The sequence below is a fragment of the Microtus pennsylvanicus genome, chromosome 2, assembly GCF_037038515.1.
Source record: "Microtus pennsylvanicus isolate mMicPen1 chromosome 2, mMicPen1.hap1, whole genome shotgun sequence".
Classification (NCBI taxonomy): Eukaryota; Metazoa; Chordata; class Mammalia; order Rodentia; family Cricetidae; genus Microtus; species Microtus pennsylvanicus.
Window position 1 is genome coordinate 6,683,080 of NC_134580.1, and position 19,957 is coordinate 6,703,036.

Genomic DNA, 19,957 nt, shown 5'->3' on the forward strand with positions numbered 1-19,957 from the left:
TCAGACTTGAATAGCAAACAATTTCACCCAAGGATTCATCTCACTGGCCCTAGTTCCATTTCTAAACAAATGCTACCACCTATTAGAGCACACAGGTGCCTCTACAATGTTGGTAGTCTATCTGAGCCACTGACATGCACTCACTATAATATGTTTCCTAGAATAAACTCAGAAATCAATGTAGAAAATGACCAACAACCCCAGATATGGTTATGGAAAATGCTTTCCTTCAGATGTGTGTCAATGGGGTATGGGGCAAGCTTATAATTTAGTACTTTGAACCACAGCATTTAAAAAACTGATCCATTTTCTCCGACTTCTTTGACTTACTCTAAGCCTCACTAGAAAAAAGCAGATATTTACTGTGGACATGTTCAATCTTAGCAACCAGAGCCCTACCTGAGGGTCCTCAGTGAGAAAGACATGGAAACTAAACAACCCCACATTATTTAAATCTGCCTGAAGTGATAAATTCCTGGCCAACCTGACCCAAACTGTGCGTGGTCCATGGAGGCTTCCCATTCCATACCCATGTCTACAGACCTGCAATTCCCACTCTGGATATTTTCTAGCAGCTAAAGGTCATGCTCGTGTTTAGAAACTAGTCATTTCATTCTATACTGATAGCTCTCATTAAGGCAATCATCATCCTATAACAACCTTTAGCAAGGCTAAATTGTTACGGCCAAATTCTGCTATTATGTAGTTTGTATAATTGGGCTTTTAACCCTAGCCTTACCCTTTTCCCTGTGAAATTTCACTTAGTTAAATCTGACCTGCTGCTGATTTTACAAACAGTTTTGTGTTTATTTAATATCCACAAAAGAGTATCTAAATTTTTGCCTAAGTGCTTTTTCTTCTTTTTAGCTGAGTAGGCATAGCTAGCCCATGTCCTCAGAGGACTAGCTGAAATCCATGTCCTACCCTCCTTTCTGGGATTCTCACCATACTATTTTTAATGGTGGAAGATAAAGGAAGACCATACAACCAATACACTGTTTTTCTGAAATACAGAAAAATCTTACTTCAGTCCTTGTACAACCCAGACTTGGCACCAACACAGTCTTTTCTTTTTTCTCTGCTGGGAAAAGAGTAGATTCAGAGTTAAGGGCAGATTGCTTAAGAAGATAACTGTCATTGGGGAGAGGAAAAGGAACCAGAAATGTCAGCTCAGGCAAAAGAATGAGGTGGAGAATGCCCAACAAAGACTTGATCATGAAATGGAACAAACCTAGCAAGGCTAGTGAGTCTGACACAACTCAAGAAGAAATAGGAATATACATATTATACACACACACACACACACACACACACACACACACACACACACATATATGCATTTTAAAACTTCCTGTCTTCTCTCTGGTTCTAAGAATTAAATCCCTTGGAGACCCAAGCTAGGCCCTCATCTCCCTTTAGGGATTATCTGACTTGATTTTCTGATTGGGGGAGCAGGAAGAGTAAGGAGACAGGGAAGTACGATTCATCTACAGTAGGTATGAAAAAGACCTAAGTAGAAGGGTGCATAGGAAGGAAAGCTTGATTTTTAAGACTCTGGCAGAAGAGAGACCATAGTGTGTGTGAACAGACCTGGTACTGTTATTACCATTTGGAGAAAGACTGTCTAGTGGACTTTGTTTTTCTATAGGATAGAAGCAGAAGCTGGCTTCTACCATATTCTTTATGTTCTACTAACACTGAGTCCAGCTTGTCAGGAAAACACCAATTTTCTCACCTGATAACCACTGCAAAAGTCCTTTCAGAAAGCCAATAGCACATGCCTGTTATCCCAACACCCAGGAGGCAGAGGCAGGAGGATCATTGCAAGGTCAAGGCCAGATTGGTCAACATCATGAGGTCCAGTTTAGCTATCGCTACACAGTGAGACTCCCCGCCCCGCCCCACAAAGTCTGATAAATGTTTTGTTCCCCAAATCCATTCACAAAGTATACTTCTAAATAGGCTTAGGAAAAATAACATATTTGATGGATTTTTCTAGAAGAAAGCCTACTTGTAGGTTCGGAAATGGCTGAACTGGACAAGGGGAAGAACACTATTCTCCTAACCAATTAAGATAATTATAATAGCAGAGTCTCACAATTTACTTTCTAAATCACAACAAAGGCCCAGGACATAGTCTTCTTTGATATGCCTTTGATTAGAAATATAATAGATTAATATGTATTTACTTGAGAATTTCTCATAATTATGTTTCCTAAGAAAGCTATCTTTAGATAAAGCATCTATGAAAACTGATCATTAAATGGCATGTTTTTGCCTGTTAGTCATCAAACTGACCAAACTGACCAACCAAACCAAACTGAATTCAAACTACCTCATCATTAAAGGGACTCCTGTCAAATCCAAGTCTCCAACCCTTACATGATTTTTCTTTTTTTTTAATCCAGGTCAATGGTTTTCATGTTCTGAGGCTGCATGGACACTTTAAGGTACATCTCTAAGAACTCCAGCCTAGGTAAGACAAGGTCTAGCAGCAGCCTGGGTGCATATAATTTGACAACTAGGTCAACTATTTTAATATACACTTGAATGAGAACCACATGTTTAAGTGCTCAAAATAAGCATTATCTCAAGGAATTTTCCCTCCCACTATTAAGGCCTGCTATCCAACAATGACCATTATTAAACAAAACTACATAATTAGAATCAGGAGAGCAGAAAGAACCACAGAAAAGGGCAGTATCAGACTGAGAATGGCCTAAGGGTCATTTGCTTCTGTTTGCAACACATCAGATTTTTTTTTTTCAAGCAGAGTTAATTTATTCAAAATTTGGTATCTTAAAAATCACAGTCCAGGCTCCAGTTCAGAAGGCTGTTGAACATTCTAGATGTGACATTCCAGTTTCAGACGCAATATATTTCATGCACCAAGATGGGTAAGTGACAGCAACTGTCATCAAAAACTAGGAGTTGGCAGTTTGCCACTGTATACTAAAAGTTCTGAAAGAGTTTAGTTCAAAATCATGATTCACACACTTTTAAAACAAAGTATTTACTCTTTTGCTCCCTAAAAAGTAAGGCCAACTAGAAACACAATTCTAAGTGCTTTTTGTTTGTTGTTGCTGCTCTTCAGTGACTGCAAACAACCCACCTTAATTAGTGTGCCCACTCTCTGCTGAGTGGATTGCAAGCTGAGTCAGCAGCATCGTGAAATCTAAACACAACAAGAGAATAAAAATCTTACCTTTGGTTTTTTGTTCCGTGACCTGCAAAATAAATAACAGATATAAGTAAATAAAATTTGCTTTTTAAATTCAGTACTGTGTTGTAAGAACATTTTAATGCTTTTAACGTAGGCAATTCAAGTTGTCAGAAAACACAGTATCCAGGCTTAGTTGAAATCCAAAACAGCTGTGAGTCAATTCGATATCTTCTAGAAGTTATGTCCATATGTTTAGTCATACTGATACAACTAGAATTTGAAGGAAATCTAAATTTATAAAAAACAAACAAAAACCAAAACCAAACAACTTTTTAAAAAACTTTCTACTTGTTGAATGATGTATTGGGACTGGTTAGCCATTCTGATTGCTCTAATTCCAGAAAATCCAACAGATGTGGCCAGAAACTAAATTACCACAAAAAGATTCTACCTGAGTATGAACTCAAATACCTTTGAGCTCCAACTTAAGCATGAGAGGCTGGCTCATCCTGAAGTCAGGAATCATGGTTGCAAGGAAGATTTGAAACCAAGCCTGTATGATCTCAATTACTCATTTACCTGGTGGAAATAGTCATTTCCCCTAGCAGGGTTTTGGTAAGGGTTACATCAGATAACCATGCCAATGTTCAACTGGTATCTGCTATCATCATCAAAGTTATAAAAGCAGAACATAAGACTGAATTATGCAAATTTTGATAAAAAGGTATGAGTGCTTTTTAAAAAGTACTTCAATAAGTAAGAGTCTATGAAAAAGCCTAAAATGGTGGGTAGTTAAATATAGCAATGGACTTGTGAGGTCATGCTGGAAATCTTTATATGACAGAGGTAAACTACTTCTTATATTGCTACAGAGCAGTGTGGAGTGGGGGCACAATGACACCGTGACATTCATCATATACTTCCTGTAATATAAAAGCAAAACCACAAAAGGGCCACAAAAGAAAAACATCCCAAAGCAAGTAAGCCAGAATCCTAGCCACAGATACATTACATTGTTAGTACCATATCTGACCTACTTTTCCAAACTGTCAATTTGCTAAAGGACTTTAACACTATCTGACTTTGAAAGAGGTTATTAAAAATGAATGCTATGCTCCAAAACTCAGGGACCACAGAGGAAGAGGAGGCAGGAAGACAGTATGAGCTAGAAGAAGGTAGGACCAAAAAAGGTCTGGACCATTACACTGTGAATTCACAGCAGTTAGAAAAGACCTGCACACAATCCACCCAGTTAACAATCCTGCATGAAGCGGGGAGGGGTCTTGAAGCCCCACCTCTAACTGAGGATCTACTGACAGCTGATGGCTTCTGAGGCAGAAAAAGCTTTCTTTAAGGGTTAGGCCCCTGGTCCAGCTTTACTGGGCATAGTAGTATAGAAGGCCCCACACCCTGGACTACATGAACAGCACAAATTACAATCAGTAGGCTATTTAAAAAAAATGTACAGAGAAACCCTGTCTTGAAAAACAAAACAAACAAACAAATGAAGACGACAGGATATTGGGAGTTGCTGATGGGGTGGATCTGGGAGGAGTTGGGAGAGGAATGGGAGTAGTAAATACAGTTAAAATATATATTGTATGCATGTCTGAAATTCCCCAAACCAAAAATATATTAAACAAAATTATGGTGAGAGATAAACTCATATATAAAAGGAAGTATATTTTCATTTAGGCACTGTTTTATATACTTTCAAATATTACCCAAAATGTAATTAAGTGAATGGTTAATTAATTTAAAAATGAATGTTACAATCATCTTTTAAAAGACGTGTGGTTGGCAATCATTCCAGTTTACTGCTATTCATGAAAACATGGTCATCTTTGAAGTGCTTGTCCGGTAGCTAACCAGCCCGCAAATAGATCCTAGCACACTTAGACTCTGAATCTGACCTAAACACTCTATCTTAGGACTCCCTGGAGCTCTTCTTACATTTTTGCATTAAAGGACAGGCTAATTGTACTACACGGAAATCTGTGGAAAAGTGTCTTAAAATGAACCTGCTCTCCACTACTAATTGCTCAGGCTCAATTCTAGTGAAAAGCCCTTGTACATTTTTCTACAGTCCCCAATTATCCAAGAATGAATGGTTTGATTCACACACCAATTCCTGATGGCAATTTAGGTTTTATTCCATTGTAACTATTTCTTGGAATGCCACTTTGAAGATCCGTTGAATAAAAGTCAATACTTCCCCAGTTTTAAGCAACAAATCTAAATCATGTTGAATATGTCTTATAATGTGGGTGCTGTTACAACAGCCAATTCTCAGATGTTGGAAATCTGGACAGTCAGAGTCCATGTCCTGCCAACATTACACAATGCTCCTTTCGCAGCATCAGCCTAATGAATGAATGGAGTCCTTCTTTACACCTCTCTCGTGAATGGGAATTCAACATGGTTTACTCAGGGATGGTTCTGGAAAGAGCCAACTGCCATTGAACACGGTGGAAAGAGGTTCATGTTTAATTTCTGTGTGGAAGAAATTTAATTTTAGCCCTAAATGAAAGTCAATGTTTTAATAACATTACACTGGCATCATTCATTCTTCTTCTCCCTGCAGCGCTGAGGATGGAACCCAGAACACTCTTCCACCAAGTTACACAGTCAGCGCACTACCACCCATTCTTGAGCATTCCATCACTCAACAAACATTCTGAGCAACTACTGGGTCCCAGACACGTGAATGTTGCTGATATAAATATAAATTTTAGGGGCTGGAGAGATGGCTCAATGGTTAAGAGCACTGACTGCTCTTCCAGAGTTCCCGAGTTCAATTCCCAGCAAACACATGGTGGCTCACAGCCATCTGTAATGAGATCTAGTGCTCCCTACTGGCATGCAAGCATACATGGAATGCTGTATATATAATAAATAAATAAATCTTTAAAAATAAATAAATACAAATTTTAAGAAATGTATACCTAGTTTAAAGAGGAAGACAGACACAAAGTGGTGGTTACAAAATTATGAGGAAAAAAAGAAAGATGTAGAAGCCAACTAACAACCACAGAATAGAATTTCTGGCATATTCTCTACAATTCTTTCTTCCAGAGCACATTTTATGACTTCTAGCTGTCTTTACAATAATGCTGGGACCACTAAAGCAATCACATGGTAAGCTTTGTGCTCTTTCCTTAAAATTGCTAAATTGGAATTTAATTATAAAATTATACAGTGGTTCAGCATAATAAAATGTTGTCAAAGACAAAGTGTCAGCCTAGACTTTGTTAGCTCATCTGAAATGTTTTTTCTTTCTTTTTGGCAGCCCTGGCTGACCTTCAACGTCTTTCTAATACTTTTGCTTAGACCCAAGAATTGGGGTTACAGGCAGGCGTCACCATGGCCAACAAAAATTTTTATATTAGTCATGATTAATCCCTTCAAATTTAAGGTTATTATTATCTTTGTCATTATTTCTTTTTTAATTTATTTTTATTTTATGTACATTGGTGTTTTGCCGGTACATAAGTCTGTATGAGGGCATTGGATCCCTGGAACAGGAGTGACAGTTGGGAGTTGCCATATGGGTGCTGGGAATTGAATCTGGCTCCTCTGGAAGAGCAGACAGTGCTCCTAACCACTGAGCCATCTCTCTAGCCCCTGTCAGTATTTCTCAATTGGTCTTCAACGTAGATGCATGCACTTGGGGAAGATTGTCTAGCTGTATAAACTACACACTTTGCGTAAATAATCCCAATTCAGTTTTCAATGTAACCAGATTCTCCTTTATTTCAAATAAATTTCCTATTTGTAGAATACATAATACATAATACAGATGCGTATTTGATTTACAAACACGAGATGTTAATATTTTTAATGCAACAAACATCTATGTTAAGAATGAAGACGGAATATATACCTTTTGAAACAAGCACTGTCTCCTTGTCATTTAGACAACAACCCCTATTCAGATCCTTGGTGTCCAGCCTATTAACTCTGTTCCCAAATTGGGAAATTTTGGACCAATTTAGTAGATGAAATGTGTGAAAAAGACAAGATCTCCTGAGTAAATTGTGGGCATGGGGATCATGGGAGAGGGTAGAAGGGGAGGGCAGCAGAAAAAAATATATAGCTCAATAAAAAATTGTGTGGACCTGGAGGGAGAAAGTTCTCTCTAAGTTCAATCTCATTATTACACTTGAGTTTGTTGGTTTTTTTTTTTTCCATTTTGGGTGGTAGTGGTGTGTCAGAAAGGTCCAGGGCAGGAGCTCAAAGACCACAGGGCAATAGAACCAATATGCTAACACTAGTGCACCTGCCTCATTGACAGGGAAGGTGGCTCTACATTCAATGTGCTCTCTCGCTCTTTTGTGAGATAGTTTTTACGTAACCCACTTGGCATAGAACTCTTTATGTAGCTGAGGAACACCTTCAGTTTCTAATCATTTTGCCGCCACCTTTGAAGTAGTGGGATTATAGGTGTACATCACCACACCAAGATCATTATCTGCTTTTTAAAATTCATACTCTTTATTCTGGAATTGCAGGTAATTCTGATAGGCTAAGATTGGCAGCAAGTACTCTGACAGCATGAAGATAGGATAAAAGATGTACCACTATCAACATGACAGAAATACCATTAAAAGCAGACAAAACTTTAAATCACACAGCAGTCTGATACAGTTCTAAATAATAACTGCCTGTTCCTTTAATGAAGTCATAAAGAATGAATTACATTCATACACTTGACACACCAAGGTTATCTCTAACCCAATTCAGAAAGTCTTTCCAAGATTTTTCAAATGCTGTTCCTCACAAATGTTCTATTTAAATATGACTTCAAATAACGAAATTTTAGGGCATGCATCCTCAGTGATGCTGGAAAAACTTGCAATGTGGTCCTTCTGCTTCCCATTAGGTCTGATGGCCTTTACTGTTCTTTGTGAACAGTTCTCTCTGAACCTCTAACAGTTTATAATACCTCTACAAAAACCAGTAGGGACCCTCATGCTGACTGACCTCAGAGAGGTCCTGCTTCCCAAATCTCCATGTAACCATACAAGATCTGGCCAGCAAATCTTGTCTTCAGAAAAAGAACCACAGCAACCCTGAAGAGCCAGAGCCCATGATCCACGTTACTACAGGAATAGTTAAGAAGGGAAAAGCCCGGCCAGGCAGGGATAGGAGCAATGCTCTGAAGTAAAAGGCTGCGCCTGTCAGGACGTTCTCACCACTCTCAGCTTCCAACAGTTTCATCAGACAAATGGTTTCAGCTCTGTCTTTTCTTTAGTGTCTTTGCTCTCCAAGCACATTCCTCGTAGCTATGTAATGCTCTATTCTCCAAGGGACTGTACAAGATACCATTTCCTTTTCAGTGTTTCTGAGACAGGGTCACACTATGCAGCTCTGACTGGTCTGAAACTTACTATGTAGCCCAGGATAACCTCAAACTGAGCATCTTCCTGCCTCTCAACACGTGTCTCCAGGGCAGTTCACTGATGGGATCATTATAAAATAAAATTTCCTAAACTATAGTACCAGGGACAGGCAAAAATAAATTAAAAAAAATAGGGCATACTCAAGCAAGTTTTAAAAAGTTTGTCTAGTTGGATGGTGGTGGCACATGTCTTTAGTCCCAGCACTTGGGAAGCAGAGGCAGGCAGATTTCTGTGAGTTCAAGGCCAGCCTGACCTACAAAGTTAGTTCCAGGAAATGCCCCAAAGCTACACAGCTTCTGTCTTCAGGAGAGAGAGAGAGAGAGAGAGAGAGAGAGAGAGAGAGAGAGAGAGAGAGAGAGAGAGAGAGAGAGAGAGAGAGAGAGAGAGAAGTTTGTCTATAAACTTGGAGAGAAGATGGATACTAAATTATGATTCAGCTAGTGAAACACAAGTTGGGACTTTAATATTGTTTACTAATGTTTTCATACAATAAGCTGAAGCACTATTAATCATTCACTGTATAGTAATATGTATAAACCTCAAACATTTTTCTACTTTCAAATAAACTAATATCTTGGGTAAGTATTCAAGTAAGGCAGTCACTAACTAGGGAGCACTGGCAAATGATACACCTAAATGTCTTTTTCTACTTTCAAATAAACTAATATCTTGGGTAGGTATTCAAGTAAGGCAGTCACTAACTAAGGAGCACTGGCAAATGATACACCTAAATGTCTTTTTCTACTTTCAAATAAACTAATATCTTGGGTAGGTATTCAAGTAAGGCAGTCACTAATTAGGGAGCACTGGCAAATGATAGACCTAAATGCCTAACTCACCTTCTGAGTGGCTTCTTTTTTCTTTTTATCCTCTTTCTTCCTTTTCTTGTCTTCCATTAACTGTTCTTCCCTTTCTTGCTCCTTCTCTCTGTAAAAGAAGTAACACCAGAAAGGTTACATAGCACATCCATACCCCATAGAGCCATGGGTTTCTTCCTTCATCACTCTGCCTTTTCCTTTTTTTAATTTCATTTTATTTTAGGGATATAGATATTTTGTCTGTACTATCTGTGTGACTGGTACCTGAGGAGGCCAGAAGAGGATGTCGGATCTCAAGAACAGGAGTTATAGATGGCTATGAGCCATCACTGAGTGCTAGGAATTGATTTGGGTCCTTTGGAAGAACAGCAAGCACTCTTAACTACTGAGCCATCCTTTAAGCCCTTCCACCTCAATTTTTTTTTTTTGAGACTGAACCTATAGCTTGTTGTTTATTGTAGACCGAGTGGTTGAAAAGCCCCAGGGATCCACCTGCCTCTGATCCCTAACTCCCTGCCCTAGAGCTGGGATTATAGGTGTGTACCACTAATCTGGCTCCTTTCTCTCTCTCTTTCTTTCTTTCTTTCTTTCTTTCTTTCTTTCTTTCTTTCTTTTTTTGAAAAAACAAAAACATAAGTGAGCCAGATGGTGGTGGCAGAGGTGCACGCCTTTAATCCCAGCACTTGGGAAGTAGATCCCTGTGAGTTTGAGGTCAGTTTGGTCTATAGAGTGAGTTCCAGGACAGCCAGAGCTATACAGACAGACCCTGCCTCACCCCCAACTCCAACAAAAGAAACCACAAGTGCTGGGCATTTGAACTCACCAGCTATCTCCTCAACCCCACTATTTGTGTTTTTAAGGAAGGCACTAAGAGTTCTAGAAATCAAAGTGGTCTCTGTTGGGTGAATTCATAACTGCATTTTTTCCCCTACAAATACAAATCAGGTCAATCAATCTGCTCCATTCAGCAGAAAAAAACAATAACACTAATGGACCTCCAGTTGAGGAATTGTGCTAAATCTTAAGATTATACAATTTATATTACAAATTCAAAGTAACTCTAAAATGTACTATTTATTCTAACTATGGCAATTAGGATCTTAGGTAATGACACATCAATTCATGGCTTTACAGACATCATCTAGAAAATAACCAAGATAAGAAAAGATTAAAGAAGCAACTAAGGAACAAAGCAAAGGCAATCAGTTTTTTTGTTTTTGTTTTTTCAAGACAGGGTTTTTTCTGTAGCTTTGGAGCCTGTCCTGGAACTCACTCTGTAGACCAAACTGGCCTCAAACTAACAGAGATCTGCCTGTCTCTGCTGGGATTAAAGGCATGCACTACCACCGTCCGGTAGCAATCAGTACTTTTACCCATAGAAAACAAGAATTTTCTACATCAGACATAGCAGTAGGCAATCCCACCATGTGGGATGCTTTGGGAAGTGGAGTGAGACGGATTGTTGAGTTCTAAGCTACCATTGGCTACATAAGTGACACTTCATCAAAAGAAACAACCCACAAAGCAAAACAGTATTTTAAAAAAACTATTTACTTTCCTGTAAACTATCACTAAATCCACATACACAAATATCAGACTTTTTCTCCTACACTGCTGGGCATAAATACACAAGTTTTATATGCAAAACTCAAACTCCAAATGTAACTTTCATATGAAAATACAACCAAAGGCAAACTTTTCTGTGTGCTGTGTATGTGAATCTGCAGCAGTACAGTTCAGCCAGTGCTGGACAGAGGGTTCAGGGCTTAAGAGCACTAGCTGCTTTTTTGAAGAGGACATGAGTTTGATTCCCAGCACCCATATGACAACTCACAACCAATGCCCTTTTCTGCCCTTCCTGGGCACCAGGTACTACTCATATAGTGCATAAATATATACACAGACAAGACATCTATATGCATCAAATTATAATAAATTTTTGAAAAAGAAACTGGGACGGATGGGTGTGGCCATCTAAAGGGGTTGCCCAGTCCCTGTTACAGTGGCTCTAGCAATGCCTCTGCCTCTCATCGAGCAGAAGGAGAGGACGAGATTCCCTGTCACCACAACAGAGTCCCCACATTTTATAGTGAAACTTAAATATTTGGTGCTTTGAAAAAGCAAGTTAACATTTATCCTAAGTATAAAATTTCCAAAATTAAATTTATATTAAAATGCCACACTAAAATAAAAAGGTCTTAATGAGATACATTCTCAAAAAACAACTAACCTTTTTGAATTCTTTCCTATAAACAGGTAATTCAGGGAAGAGTGAAATTCATGCTCAAATAGAAGGATACTTCTTTCCAAAGCAAATACTTTTCAAAGCTTTCTAGGACACAAGCTTTGCTTTCTCCGTTTTACTTTTCTTTGTGTTTTTCAGCAGCATCTTGGTAGAATTTAAGTCTTCTTACTTTTCACCTTCTTAGGGAATTTTTACTTTGCCAAATTGTATTTAAAAGCCCACCCGACTTGCTTGAATCAAACGGCGTAGGACTTGCCTCTTAGTTCAGGTGTTACCTGCACAGAATTATCATTTTGGAAGCTCTAAAGATCCCTGTGCTGACTCAGAGCCCAAGCATTAGGAGGACACCCAATCTAGCGGCAATGGAAAGGCACTTGCATGCAGAAGGGCGACAATATGGAAGGGCAGTAAGACAACAGCAGCCAGATTTTTCAGCCTCAACAAAAAGGAGCTACAAAAATACAATGGGGGAAGAACAAACACATGGAGTTGGATCTAAATTGGTTATCAGCAAGTACTCATTGTTTTCAATAAACAGAGACATAACATATACATGTGCCTATTCTCTCCCTTCTCACACCCTTCCTCTGTGTATCTGTAACTATGAGGCTACAAAACAATGAATACTCAAATAGTAATGAGCCTACTTAGCACACAGACTTGCAGCTTTTAATTACCATTCTTTACTAAAAGAACCACAGTTATTTGGGGGGAGGAACCAAAATGCTAATTGGAGGGGTTAGGTCCAGGGAAGCATACTAACTATGAAAACAAACTGCCTGCCACAAAGTAGAAATCCTTAAATTAGAAGACAGATTGAAGGGGATTCTAATCTATGGGATGACATAAGATCACTGTAAGTATTGCTAAAAGAGGTTATAAATCATGTAAATTTGTAAAACAAAGGAGAAATAAAAAATGAATAAATTATGAGAGGTGAATGGAATGGAACCTTCAAAGAGCTTAAAAGCACCTACCCACAAAATACTTTTCAGTTTTGAAGGGGAAGAGTAATAGTAGGCTGGGAGACACAATCTTAGTCAAGTACTCTATCACCCATTATCATCTATCACCATGGGACTTACCTATCAGACAGCTGCACCATGAAAGCTAAGAGGCAAACTACAAAGCAAAAGGTTGGAAAGCTTCCCAGGTCAAAGTCATGGAAAACTTGAAAACTGCTGTGAGTAGAGGGAAACTGAGGGGCTAACACCAAAACCATCAGGCAGGCTCAAAAAGATGCAGTTAGGAGGCAATAATGGGAGGGATATGCCTTCAATAGGGCAGAAGAGTCAATGGCAGCAAGGAACCAATATTGACTTTGCATTTTGTTTTGCTTTATTTTGAAGCAGAGTCTCACTGTAGCAGCCCAGCCTTGGACTCACTATGTAGTCCAGACTGGCCTCAAATTCAAGCAATTCTCCTGCCTCCACCTCTGGAGAACTGCAATTACAGGTGTGAAGCACTGTGCAGGATGAGATCTTTGCTTCTGGCGGTCATACTGCAGGAGTACAGGAGAATGTTCTGTTTGCCTAAAAATCTCTACAGCACTGGTGAAGAGCTGCATGTGCCTGGGCACCAGGTCAGTGGCTCATTCTCAAAACAACTCAGGAAGAAAAAGAAAAAAACTTTTCAAAACCATACAGATTTGAACTCTAAATTCAAGACTGTCACCCTAAACAACAAACACAAAACTACTGCTCAGGCAGCATTCCAGCTCAGTGACATAAGATCGCTAGGGATTTCTTTAAACCACCCCCTCCCAAGTGTTCTAACAGGCTTGAAAACTGCTGACACAAATGTACTCATTAAAATCGACATATTGAAATTTTACCAAATGTTGGGGCAGTTAAGAGCACTGGTTGCTTTCTCAGGACTCAAATTTATGTCTCGGCACCTATACAACAGTTCACAACTGTCTGTAACTCCGGTTCCAGACACTCACACAGACACACATGCAGGCAAAACACTCAGGCACATTAAAAAAAAAAAAATAGTTGGGCAGTGATGGCACATGCCTTTAATCCCAGTACTTGGGAGGCAGAGACAGGTGGATCTCTGTGAGTTCGAGGCCAGCCTGGTCTACATAGTAAGCTCCAGAGCATCCAGGAGTATTGCACAGAGAAACCCTGCCTCAAAAAACCAAAATAATAACAATAATGATAACTTTACCAAGCGTGCAAGCTAACAAAGGAAGGAAGGAAACAGAGAGAGAGATAGATGCCAGGTGAGGTGAGTTCCCCTTAACCATCCACAGTTTCTAAGTATGAAGGACAGGTGGATGTTTCTTTTGTACCTACCTCTTCCCTTCCAAACTGCTACCAAATCAATTCAGCAGACTGTATTTACTGAGTTCCTATGACTTGCTAGGCAATAGTGTCCACAGGTGACTCAGTTTCCAAATATATATGGAATCGAGGGCTCTTCAGATCCCTCACAGCCCCCAGGGACTCTCATCTGTTTACCCCAATGTTCTGCACACATCTCTTTCGTGTGGGTCTGGACATAAAAGGTGAACGGCCATTGTCTAGGAGCTGGGTTTACTACTAGGTACCAGCACTTGCCTCTGTAGGAGGCTAATCTGTGTCACTTCTGCTTTCATTTGTTAGTACTGAAAGAACTAAAGTATATGTAGCAAACAAGAAGATACAACAGGGAATAGACATTACAATCCAGAATAAATCTAGAAAGGTAAGAAGTCAAACTATATTCCCTCTGCCCCCTCCTGTCACACTGAGCATAGAAATCAAGGCCTCCTGCATGCCAAGCACAGGTTCTACACTGAGTTACAACTATAGCCCCAAACTACAAGAGACCCCAAAGGGAAAACCAGCATTGTTTATCATTTTTGTAATAGTTATCAGTTGAAAGAAAACTTTTGAGAGTGGTAATTCTGGTCGGTAAGCTGTCTTAGTATGTAAAAGGCACAGCTGCCAAATGTGACAAGATGAGGCTGATCCCTGGGAGCACACTGTGAAAGTAGAGACCCCACCCTTGCAAGCTGTCCTCTAACCTACACACCTTTGCACACAAACACACAAAATAAAATGTATTATTTGTTTTAAAAAACACATACAAGGCCGTGCATGGTGGTACATGCCTTTAATCTCAGCACTTGGAGGCAGATCTCTGAGTTTGAGGACAGACTGGTCTACAATGTTAAGTTCCAGGACAGTTAGGGCTACACAGGAAAACTTGTCTTAGGAAGAAAAAAGAAGAAGAGGAGGAGAAGGAGGAGGAAGGGAACTGGAGGGGAGGAGAGGAGGAAGAAAAATGCTAATTGTGGTGACATGTACTTCAAATCTCCATGTGTGTTCCTAGGACTGGCTAGAAACAGCCTAGCCTAATTGGCAAGCTCAAGGTTTCAAAGGGAGACTGTCTCAAAACCAAACTGGATGGCTCCTGAGGAATGAAAGACTCCTGAGGCTGACCTCTGGCTTCTAGATACATGCACACTAGCGTATATGCTCCCCCCACACACATAAAAGCCGGTACTTGAATAAAAACGAAAACATCCACTAATGTCTGAGCTGCAGCACAGGAAGAATTGCTCTGCATGAAAGTTCACAATATTGAAGAGCAATGGAGCAGACATTCCTGAAAACCTGCCCAAAGGCTCCTGTAGCCTGACACCAAGCAGAAGAAAGCTAACAACAGTTGATCTGGACTACAACTCTCCAGTGCTGTCCCTCAGGGGGCAAATACAACCTCTACTTCCCTACTCATCCATTCTGCACACTTTACCACCACCAAAAAACAACAACCAAAAACCCCTCTCTTTCATTGTTCACTGTCAAATTCTAGCTCTCATACCCACTTGCTTCAATGAAATCTTCCTTACCAACTCAAATTCCAAAGAAATTTGCTCCTTTCTGTACACAATACAACTGTTGTCCTGCATGTGTTAAGGCAGACACTATATCACCATTAGCCTCAGAGCCAACACAGAGCCTTCTGCAGGGTACCTGGTCCTGTTAGGGATGTGTCTTAGGAATTCCTCTCTGTGTTTTACACATGAGGCCAGGAAATGGATCTTGTTCTTTAACAAACACTAGGTGTCTCTAGCATGAGCCAGGCACCTTCTCAAGCACTGGGACAAACTTCAGTTTGCTGAGGGAAGAGGGAATAAATATTGTCTACAACAAAATAAGAGCCAAAAAGAAATGTTTCAGGTGGTGACAGGGCAGGGTGAATTGATAGAGAATGGCAAGGTTGGGAAAGGTCCCTGTGGACGGCAAGAGAGCACTCTACACAGGGAATAACAAGTAACAAGGGGCAAGATAAGAAAGGAGTGCTCTCAGAATGAAAGCATTGTAAAATCAGATGGCATATACATCTTCCTACACTGGACACAGAATCATGCTCACAAAATCCTGTAGTATCCCCACCTCCAACCAAAAGGCTGCCTTTCCCAGTGAGTATCAATACTGAGATCTCCTATAGCAGGCCTGATCCAGAGCATCCCGCACACTTCAGTACATGGATGGGTATGGAGGAGCTATCAGCCTGACTCTTCTTGTCACTTGCCTCATACAGGTACTGAGAACACAGGAGGGGTTCCATGTACGTATCTATCAATGAAAGAATAAACACTATGGGGGGGGTGTAATTCAGTAATAGAGCACTTGCCTGGCACATGCAAACCCTAGGTTCAAGCTGAAAAAAAGCAACAACAACAACAAAGAGTGAACAATGCTTTTTGTCCTTTAGATGGGAGACATGTTTAAAGAAAGTCTCAAAGCCAACAGTGGTGGCACACACCTTTAATTCCAGCACTCAGAGAGCAGAGGCAGGTAGATCTCTGTGTGTTTGAGGCCAGCCTGGTCTACAGAACAGATTCCAGGACAGCCAGGGCTACAAAGAAACCCTGTCTTGGGGTGGGGTGGGGGGAAGCTTCAAAAGTACAGGATAAAATCTAATAAGTACACTTCATGACTGTGACGCACAGTTACTGACCCATAACAGTAAGCAAAAGAGACAGTCCCTGTCTTTAGAGTGCTGACATCCTAGACAAAGGACAGGAAACACAATGCCAGGAAGTCATGACAAATGCCACGAATAAAGCTGGTGAAGGAACAGGCAGTGTGAGACATTTGCTGCTACTGCTGAGGCAGTGGCATCTGAACAGAGCTCTAAAAGGAGAATCCTCTGGAGAGCACAATGGCGTGCCAACAGTCTAGCCGTTTAGGGAGCAGGAGCACATTGGGGTCCTGGAGTTTGAGGAGAGCCTGGGCAACACTGTGAGCTTAGGAGGGGAGGGAAAAGAGGAGTAGAGAAGGAAGAAAGAAAAGGAGAAGGGAGAAGAAGTGACAAGACTGGTAAAGAGCCTGGTGTTTATGAGCTTACTTTGTTGGAGGGAGGCAGAGAGCCAGAGCCAGCATCCTGTTGATACTCTCACACTTTCCTGAGCTTACTATGCAACATGTCAAAAGTCCCTGACTGCTATTAAAAATACTCTCTTCTGCCTCATTCATTTATTCCCATAGTACCTGCTCGATGTTGAGTCTTACGCAGAGAGTCCAAGAGTTGAGTAGCAAAGAGGCCATGCTTCTTCTGGCCTTGGAGCTCTGGACCAGACTTGTTAACCACAGAGGCAACATAGGGGAGGAGCCTATGTCCTTTGGGTTCAGTTCTACTCCAATGATACTCCTGAGTACTCTGAGGAGAGCTTGGTAGTTTCAAAGTATGAGCAGAAAGTACAACCACCACCTAGATAAATTGCCAGGGAGTTATGCTGAGTGACAAAGCCAGTGCCAAAGGCTGTGTACTGTATGATGGTACACGTGTAGCATGCTGTGTTAAACCAGTGAAGGACAGGAGAGGAAGGACTGTCAGTATCTTGGCTAGTACAGTAAAATGAACTGTCTAAATGAAGGGCCAAGGCTCAGTTGGACAGGAAATGGCTGCAGATATTCAGGAGAGTTTACAAGCAACTCCACAGACTAGAGGACAGACCTGAACAGATACAGTCACATACCCAACACGGAAAATGTACCAGAGGCAAACTGCTATTAATGTGTATCCAGGGAGTCCTGCCAAGTGAAAAGGGCCAAATTATGTACTCTCTGATGGCATTTCTGACAGGACAAGTGGTTGGTGCCATAGGCTGCAGGTGAGGACACGACAGATGAGGTTATAAAGGTGCTCTGTCTCCAAAGTGATGGAGATGCGACAGAACTGTGTAGAATTATTTATGCACATATACATAAATATAAGTAAAAAAGAAACCTTGTAAATCCATGGGTTATATTAATGTTACAATCTTGGCTGTGATTCTGTACTACAGTTTTACAAGCAGTTACCATTGGGGAAAACTGGGTTAGAGTATGCGGAATTCTTTTGTACTGTTTCTTACAACTCCACATGAAATCTACAATTATCACCACAAAAAATTCAATTAAAAAAAACAGCTTCAAATACTGACTCATCTTTTTGTCTCCTAATTAACACATTTCCAGGGACTCATACTTTAAAATCTTTATTCACTTTATTTCGTGTGTAGTGTTTTACAAGCAAGTATGTATGTGTTCCAGGAGTGTGTGTTGGTGCTTGCAAAGAGGGCACTGGATCTCATGGAACTGGAGTCACAGATGGTTGAGAACCATCATATGATTGTTGGGAATTGTCTCTGCATGAACAACAAGTGCTCTTAACTACTGAGCCACATCTCCAGCCCATACTTTAAACCATTTTGAAACTAGCTATTTATAAAAGTCCTATCTCAGAACTTTAGAAAATTTTTAGTCGACAGTCCTAGACAATTCCAAAATATTCTAGAATCTACACTTCACCCTGCTACATTTCAATCATTACGGTTTTCTAGCTAATTAACTAAGTAGATCAGATGCCACAAGGTCATTTAGAATGCTTCTATACCACACTGTTCACAGTAATTCTTTTAGCTGTTACTCCATTTTCTGGTAGTGTACCTCAGCTCTGTTATTACCAATGCTAATTCCAAATCCCATCGGGCCTATTTCCCAGACTTTCTTATGACCAAGGACAAAGTCATTCATGTTGCCATAAAGAGCACGTATGTGCTATTTCAGTGGGGAACACACAAGGTTCTCATCCTGTCAGAGAGTAGGACAGGGATGATGTGGTCCTGAAGCCTACAAATGTGACAGCAGTTTCCTGACTGTGCAAGAGGAGCCTGGCCCTCAGATCCTCACGGACCCCTGAGGTGGCATCACAGTTTAATTATCTCTGTCCATCAAAGAAGTGTATGCCACTCACTGTCTGCCCACTGAGAACTCTCCTCAACAGATTTAAACAGAATTTCCAAACCACATCTAATACTTGTGATTTGTCAAGTATGTACGCCCTTAAAAGACAAAAGGTAATCCTTGCAATTTATGAAACAGAAGGAAAACAACTAGGCACAAACCATTACCAATCAAAACCAATTAAGGATTAATGATACCACATGAATATTTGGGAAGTGAAAAAGTAACAAAAGGGTGCAGTGAAAAGAGTTAAACAGAATGTTCCAAGTACTCATTGAAAGTGTTTTTCATTTCAAATGCATAAGAAAGGGAGTCTGCTGGAATACACCAATTTAGACAGAGGAAATTATATAGTAGGGCACTCCAAATATCTGTGTTGGATTTGTTCTTAACATTATTTCATTTGTTGGATCTGACTGAGGGAATTTAATGGAATGCTAATGTAATTTGTACATGATATTAAATTAGAAGACACAGCCAAACACTACACTGGAGATAGAAATCATTTTTGAGACTGAGTGGCACACAGGAAGAAAACATTAACATTACAACTACAAAACTTTAGTAATACATTTCTTTACTCCAGAAGGGTACAGACATTTCTCCTGCCTTCAGCTGCATCTTGTGACATGATAAGCAATATGTCAGTTACATACAGTATCTTCAAGCTTCCTTTGGAAATGGTGTAAAATAATGCACAATACTGCATGTATCAAACATCAGCAGCACTCCACTAATGCACTCTGGTCATACTTAGCATTAGCAACTGGACTGTCTCATCGTGGTGCTATGGAACGGTAAGATCACTCTGTAAAGCATTTTGGCTCTGAAAGAGTGAAACATACACTTGCCTATGACCCAGTCACTGAACTAACAAAACATGTGCCTCCAACAAAGATTTTCAAATAAACATTCATGACAGTTAGTAATTGCTGGAAACAAGAAATGCCCAAATATACTTTCAGAAGTGTATGGATAAATTGGATACAGAACACAACAAACTGTTGCTCAGCAATAAAAGGAATGAAGTACTGATGTACACAACACAAATAAACCTCAAAATAATAACGATAGGTAAAAGAGGCCAGACTAGAGGAGCTGCT

The 19,957-nt window shown here is 40.1% G+C and overlaps 1 protein-coding gene across 9 annotated transcripts in view; it reads right to left on the reverse strand.

Annotated features, from left to right (window-relative positions):
• Tnrc6b (trinucleotide repeat containing adaptor 6B) overlaps positions 1-19,957 on the reverse strand; it is a 229,099-nt gene that overhangs the window by 63,613 nt on the left and 145,529 nt on the right. For all 9 annotated transcript variants that reach the window (XM_075959836.1, XM_075959832.1, XM_075959834.1 and 6 more), the window contains 2 exons: positions 9,405-9,492; positions 3,206-3,227 (listed from right to left, as the gene is read on the reverse strand). In XM_075959836.1, the coding sequence (XP_075815951.1) occupies positions 3,206-3,227; positions 9,405-9,492 (110 nt within the window). The remainder of the gene's footprint in view (positions 1-3,205; positions 3,228-9,404; positions 9,493-19,957) is intronic.